The sequence below is a fragment of the Excalfactoria chinensis genome, chromosome 2 (assembly GCF_039878825.1).
Source record: "Excalfactoria chinensis isolate bCotChi1 chromosome 2, bCotChi1.hap2, whole genome shotgun sequence".
In the NCBI taxonomy this organism is placed as follows: domain Eukaryota; kingdom Metazoa; phylum Chordata; class Aves; order Galliformes; family Phasianidae; genus Excalfactoria; species Excalfactoria chinensis.
The window spans coordinates 82,162,727-82,169,345 of NC_092826.1; the positions used below are offsets into that span (position 1 = coordinate 82,162,727).

The 6,619-nt window shown below is 44.1% G+C and overlaps 1 protein-coding gene across 2 annotated transcripts in view; it reads right to left on the reverse strand.

Annotated features, from left to right (window-relative positions):
- Positions 1-6,001, reverse strand: part of ADTRP (androgen dependent TFPI regulating protein) — a 33,754-nt gene extending 27,753 nt beyond the window's left edge. For both annotated transcript variants that reach the window (XM_072328789.1, XM_072328788.1), the window contains exon 1: positions 5,594-6,001. In XM_072328789.1, coding sequence (XP_072184890.1) covers positions 5,594-5,746 — 153 coding nt within the window. In that variant the 5' untranslated portion in view covers positions 5,747-6,001. The remainder of the gene's footprint in view (positions 1-5,593) is intronic.
- Positions 6,002-6,619: the final 618 nt, after the last annotated feature.

A 6,619-nucleotide genomic window follows, 5' to 3' on the forward strand; every position in this document is an offset into this window, starting at 1 on the left:
GAAATCAGCCTACAGCAAATTCTGGACCAGCTACTGATGCTCAAACGCTGTGTTACAGCTTTCAGGATGAGATCTCTTTTGCCATGATCTTATTCTGAATCAATGTTTATTTCGAGAAAAGTATCTGAAGTTGTTGCTGATTACTTCATTCGTTTGTGAAGGAGCTGAGAAGGGTGGTGCTTGGGAGGGGACAGAATTAGTGCAACACTTCTCCTTTCAAAATCCCTGTTATGAAAAGGATTGAGGGAAGGAAGGACTGATTTCGCCGTACCCATCTTCACACTAGGACTTCTGCAAGCTTTGATAGAGCATTTTGCCTTGCATGCAGCCACTCAGCATGAGGTGATGCATCACCTGGTTCAGCTGCAAAACCTCATGTTTCCTCTCTGGAGCATAAAGTGAACAGCTGCATTTTTAATATAAAAATACACACATGGTTTTGTTTAACGCCAAGGTGTCTAATCCAGCTCTTTTAAATGTGGTTCCCAGCACAATTTAATAGAATCATAGAATGGTTTGGGTAGGAAGGGACCTCAGAGATCATCTAGTTCCAATCCCCTGTCACAGACAGGATTGCCACTCAGTGCCAGCCAGGGCCCCACGCGACCTGGCCTTAAATGCCTCCAGGGATGGAGCATCCACAGCTTCTCTGGGCATGAATCTGAATCCACTTGGGGATTCAGCCCTCCAAGTCATGGTTCTGGTTCACAGAAGTATGTGCCAGGGTGTAGTGTGTTTAAAGCTACACAACATGCACAACCCAAACACATGTCCGTGTGCTTGGCCTCACCAGGACACCAAAACCAAATCCTTGAGGAGCTAAGAAAAGCCTGGTAATAAACAGAAGCTCTTGTTACACCCTGTAGAGCCAGCAGTAACTTTCTGTAAAAAGCCTGAAAAATGAGTATGAGGGTGGTGACAATCTGGTGACACATAGTGACTAACGACCAATAAAGCTGTTAGGGAAAGGCATGGTTCCCAGAGGATGGGGCTATTATTATCTTGTTCATGTTCAGCCTTATATTAGTCATGGGATAGAGATAGGCTTCACCCTCCCCATGAACCTTCAAAATTAATTAAAATAAACATATTTGAAAAGAAACAGAGAGTTCCATAGCAGCCATGTCAGTCTGTTAAGTATTCTGTCTTATTTAGGGGAGAAGAATGTTATCTTCTGAATGAAAAGTACTCATCCAAATATGTAACCCGATCCATTTCTCTAGCTGAGCACTAAGAACAACTCCTGGAGAAGTCTGAATTCCGTCTCAGCAGCTCATTTTATGTACTGCTCATAGCTCAACCCATGTCCATCAGGGTGGATTCAAAGAGTTTTCAGTCACTTTGTGATCACCCTGTATTTTCAGAAGCAACGGAAAGACATGCAAATAATTTCCAGAGCAGAAAATTGAACCTAGCAAAAGCCATCCCTCTGACAGGATGGGCCAACAGTGACTTAAATCAGAGCTCCCAGCTTGCAGTGTTCCAAACTTGGTCTTACTCCTGTAAGAAAAAGGTGTATCCAGATCTTGTAGCCCTTCACTAATGGACTAGATGATCTTTAAAGGTCCCTGCCAGCTCAAACGGTTCTATGAGTGTTGAGAAACATTGGGAAAATGTTGAGATTTAAAAATTAAAAAAATAAATAAAATAATAATTTTAAGAAAATTCTTTGTCATTGTGACAAAGGAAACCTGTAATTTCTATCCGCTTCACTGATCAAAGGAGCGTTTCTGTTTCACCCATTAGATGTTACAGTCAACATTTAGTGCAGGCACGTGTGCCTTCACATATCTGAAAAATAGGTGTACTAAGTGCGAGGTCTGTTTGGAAATATGCAAAAAAACTTCCAAAAGAAGTGAAAATATTTCAGTTATAAGAGGCAAAAACGTGGGGCAGGAATGCAATTAATGTTTTTTCAAGGTGCAGTGTGCTCATTGTTCAGTGATTTATGAATAGATTTATGGCAGAGAGCAGACTTTCATGAGCTCATCTATTTCAGGCAGTGAATGATTCTGTTTGTGTTCTTTTGTATCAGAGACAAATAAATACAGAACTGCTTTTATCTAATATTTTTGCTTGTTCACTAGCCAGCCAATTAACTCCTTTAGTGCAAAACCCACTTTCCTTTTTTCTTTATTTCTACAAAAAAAATATTGTTCCCTTTCTCAGTCTTCATTGCTATGACCACTAGATAGATAAATGAAAGCAAAGGAACGTGCGAGCTGCAGCTCTCCTGGGAGCACCACGTGTCTGCATTGTACACAGTGCTCGAAGAGGACCGTATCTAGAAGAAATTCCTCCAACATCCCTCCAGCAGAGCTGGGAGTCAAACTGCATTCCCATCTCCTGGAAATCATCATGTTTCCACATATTTCCATAGCAGATCAGAGCGAGCTGGCTACAGCAGCTTTCTGCTGGATTGAATTTAGTGCCTTTTTAAAGTGCAATTCCAAACTGGTAGGAGGGATCGTTTGGGAAAATGATGCCAGAAGCCAGGCAATCATGGCCTGGCAGGAAAGAGGTAGAAGAGCTGAACCGGAGCTCTGCATGCCTCTGGGGAAAGCTTCAAGGGCGCAGCTTAACATGGCGGCTCCTCGGCATCAACACAGTGTGCTGGGAACCTCTCAACTCTTGCATGGCACTGTGCTTCCTGGCACCCTGAGGCACTCCTGGGCCTATTCCCAGTTGTGCAGGAGCACAGCACTGTGGTTGTTTGTGGGCATTGGCATAGGAAAGGAGTTATCTGGGTAACCACTGATTTTTTACAAGGAAATGCAATGCTGGGGATGTGTACCTTAGAGTCGGGCTCCATCCCAAGCAGGAGAGTTGGGGTGTCAGGCAGTTTCTCTGAGGCAGAAGGGCTGCCTACCACAGAAGAGGAATTTTGCACTCCCTGCACTATTGCCACCTTTTTTGTGTTAGAGCAAGGCAGCCCATCACTACCACCCTGCTGACAGCTCCCTTGTAGAGTTGGTACCAGATCAATCCGTGGTTAAAGACTGGAGATGAAAGACTGGAGAAGTGGAGCAAGGGTCCCCACTCACAGAGATTTAATGGGACCTGATCTGCTCAGCAGATTCATAAATGAGCTGGGGAAGGGAGTGAATGTGGAGGTGACAAAGCTTTGTAAGTCTTTTTCTTGTATTATTATTATTATTATTATTTTCCCGTTGAAGCTAAGCCTGACTGTGAAATTGCCAAAGAACCTCAGGACACTGCGAGGTCAAATAGAAAGGCAGAAATCAGTGTGGGTAAATGCAGTGCAGAGCATTTCAGGATAAAAAGCATCTTCAGTTATATGTTTTGAAATGGTGGGCTCTAAATTAGCTGTGGCCCTCCAGGGAAGAAATCTGGGGCTCAGTGCGGACAGCTGCCTCACACTGCTGGCTCCTTGCTCAATGGCCATCAGAAAAAAGAAAGTTAAGAAACAGACTGGGAAACACCCTTAAGCCACCGTACATATGCATGTGATGTGCTCAGAGCTCAACCACTGTTCTACTTACCCCTTCCTGGAACTAGAAAGCATAAGGAGAAAGACAACAAGGAAGTATTAATGAAAGAAGCGGCCCTTTGTGAAGACAGATGAAAAAAGCTGAGACTTTCAGATTGAAGAAAAGAATAACCAGGGGAGGAAATCTTGTAGAGGTCTGTAATGGGTAGCAAAGAGAAAGTGAACAAGGATGGACAATCAAATTGTAACATAGCAGTAAATGGGCGCCCAATTCATGGTGAAAATGAAAAGCTCTTTCAAAATGAATCGCTCTTTCACACAAGGCATCGTATTGTGGAACTAATTGCCACGGGACATGGAAGGAACAAGAGGTATAAACAGGTATTATTTTTGTTTATAGAGATGAGAAGTAGGCTTTGAATAAGTACTGGCTATCTCAGCTTAGGTTTACCTTCTTGACTGGGTAAGTGTGGATGGCACTGGAATGCAAGCTGAGAGGGCAGAACTGTGGAAAGATCGTTTTATACCTACACACAGTCTTTTCTTTGTGCACACAGCCTTTCCCTGATCAACAGCTGGATACTAAGTTCAAGGGAACCCAAATACCCATTCCAATGGATATTTCTGCTTCCCAAAATGCTGCGAGAGGGGCACTTGTTTTCTCTTCTAAACCTAATGCTTTAGGAGTTTGTGGCATACAGGGTGGTAGATCTCAATATAACTGTGCCTGGAGATGCAGGATGGAGGTGCTGCTTTGACTGAAGGCATGGCTGGTGCTTTAGTGGGGATAGCTTTAATCCAAAGAAACACAAAGGAGAGGAGCTGGGCACACAGGGAGCAGCTTGTCCACGACTCAACTATAGATGTTTTAGGCTAATAAAATAAAATAAAATAAAATATGCTGAAAATTTCACAAAAAGTCTAAGTGTAGTAATATGAAGATAAGTCAGGAACAAACCACTCATATGTCATCCTGACTGAAGCAATACACATGCCTTTCCATTCGGAGCTTGCACAATGACTGCTCCTTGATGCCCAGGCTGGTATCAACCACTCTGTGTGCCATTAACTTGGTTGCAAATATTTCCTTGAATAACAGAAAGAGTGAGGCTGGAAGGAACCTATATTTCCCAGATCCCTGAGGGTGTTCAAAAGGCCTGTTTGAAGCTGGGGACACCTTAGGCTTCCAATGAACATTGCAGCGAGGTGTCTCCTTATGAAGAGTAAAATTAAAGGCAAATACATCCAATGCCAGGCTTCCAACTGATACTTAACTCTGACTGTCACATAGAACAAACAAAAGACCAAAGGGACCTCCATCCCCTTGGTCACCTTCAGGTTAGCTGAAATCTGTCACCTGCAGAAACTCTCTCCCTGTGCTCAGCTTTTCCACCCCGCTGCTGCCATCATCACGAGTCACTGATGAACCTCTTGGACTGTGTACAAGTGCTCAACCTCAGAATATCTCACGCGCTTTCACTTTGTGTCTGCTTCATATAATGTCAGCATAGTAGGAGAACCAGAACGCATTGTGGTCTACATTTTTCAGCGTAATTTTAGGAAATGCAGCAAACAGTTGACAGCACTATTAAAACACACGTAATAATGTCACAAGCATCTCTCTGTAGGCTGGAATTTCTTCCCCTTATGTTCCGAACTGATTTTCAAACTCTGAACGTTTATATTAACAATATGCCATGCTTTGTTTCACCCTTGCTCAAACTTACAGGAGATGCAACATGCTAAAGAGTGGAAGTCAGATTGCAAGCAGCATGATAACATGCATTGCTATTGCTTAACTAGTAGTTAAGGGTTAGATTGCATGCATCAGTCCTGCTGGATATACTCTACTTTGTGCCCCACTTCTCTCTGGTAGCTCATCTTTCACAAAGAGGCAGCTTGCTGTGCAGTGCTCACTTTTTGGAAGCCAAGCAGCTTGCCAACCAATGCTCTTTCTGCATAAAACCTGTGACTACATTTCACTGCACAAGCACAGGCACCCACTGAGCTCCCTTTGGGCTATAAACCGTTAAAGGAAGCAGTTTAACAGCAGCAAATCCACCAGCTGCATATGTCTTGAGGCACAGACGGCAGACAAACAAATAGACATATTGGTATCACTGTACAACACAATTTGCTTACCAGATTGAGGACTGTCAAATATTTCCACTGCCCACCGTAAAGGAACACTTCAGATGGCCGTTCTTCTGTTCTTAGATGTGCGAGCGAATAGAGGACAAAAAAATACCAGGCAAGAACAAGGCAATGGTATGCTGCGAGAGTAGAGATTTCCATGCTTTAGCAAAAAGCAAGTGGTAATCGGTCTGAAAGCAGCTTTTCTTTTAAGGCCCTCAGTGGCTGTGCATGGGAGGCAGCAGGGAGGGAGGGATTGTTGCCTCTGAGCAGACTCAGGCCTCTGTGTGCCACTTTATCACGTTGGTAGGAATATTCACAACGCTATGAACCTTGCTTCTGTTTTTCCCCTTTTTACTGCAAAGAGGCTGGAGGGGGACAGGGCGAGAGGAAGAATAGGCTTACTCCCTGGATTTAAATGCCTTGCTCAAGATTAGCATAGATTAGTTGCAGAGTTACATAAGTTTTTTGGTGGTTGGTTTGTTGTTTGCTTTTTTTTTTTTTTAATGTAGAAGTCTGGAGGGGAGCTTTGATACTGATTTTGTGTAACTGACTGTGGTGCAAACGAGTGAGTGAAAACAGGCACCGTTCTGCTCGCTTGTAGCTCCAGGTGTAGGCACATCTCTGATTCATTTTGAGCAGCCTTTGTGACTGCCTTCCCTTGTGCCGAAGGGAAACACAGTGCTCAGTGAAAGAGAAACTGAGTTGTTAATAGGCTGGGGAGGTGGGAGGGAAGTTGAGAGGATTAGTAGGCAAAGGTTCTCTGGGCTGAAAAACACTGAGTGTTGACATTTTTTATGGGAAAAGGCTCAGCCTCTTCCACGCTGCTGTGCGCAGCTGGAGCCCTTCACAAACAAAACCCCGGTGGGGATGGAGACACGAGGCATGAGCGTGGGTGACAACACCAAAGCACTGTGCAGAGCTCCTCACCCAGCTGCTCCCCCACTGCTGCCATCCAGACAACCTCTCCCACAGTGTGACCAGTAAAGGGGAGCAGAACCGACCCTCACATCATGGACACGGGGTGAAGATCTC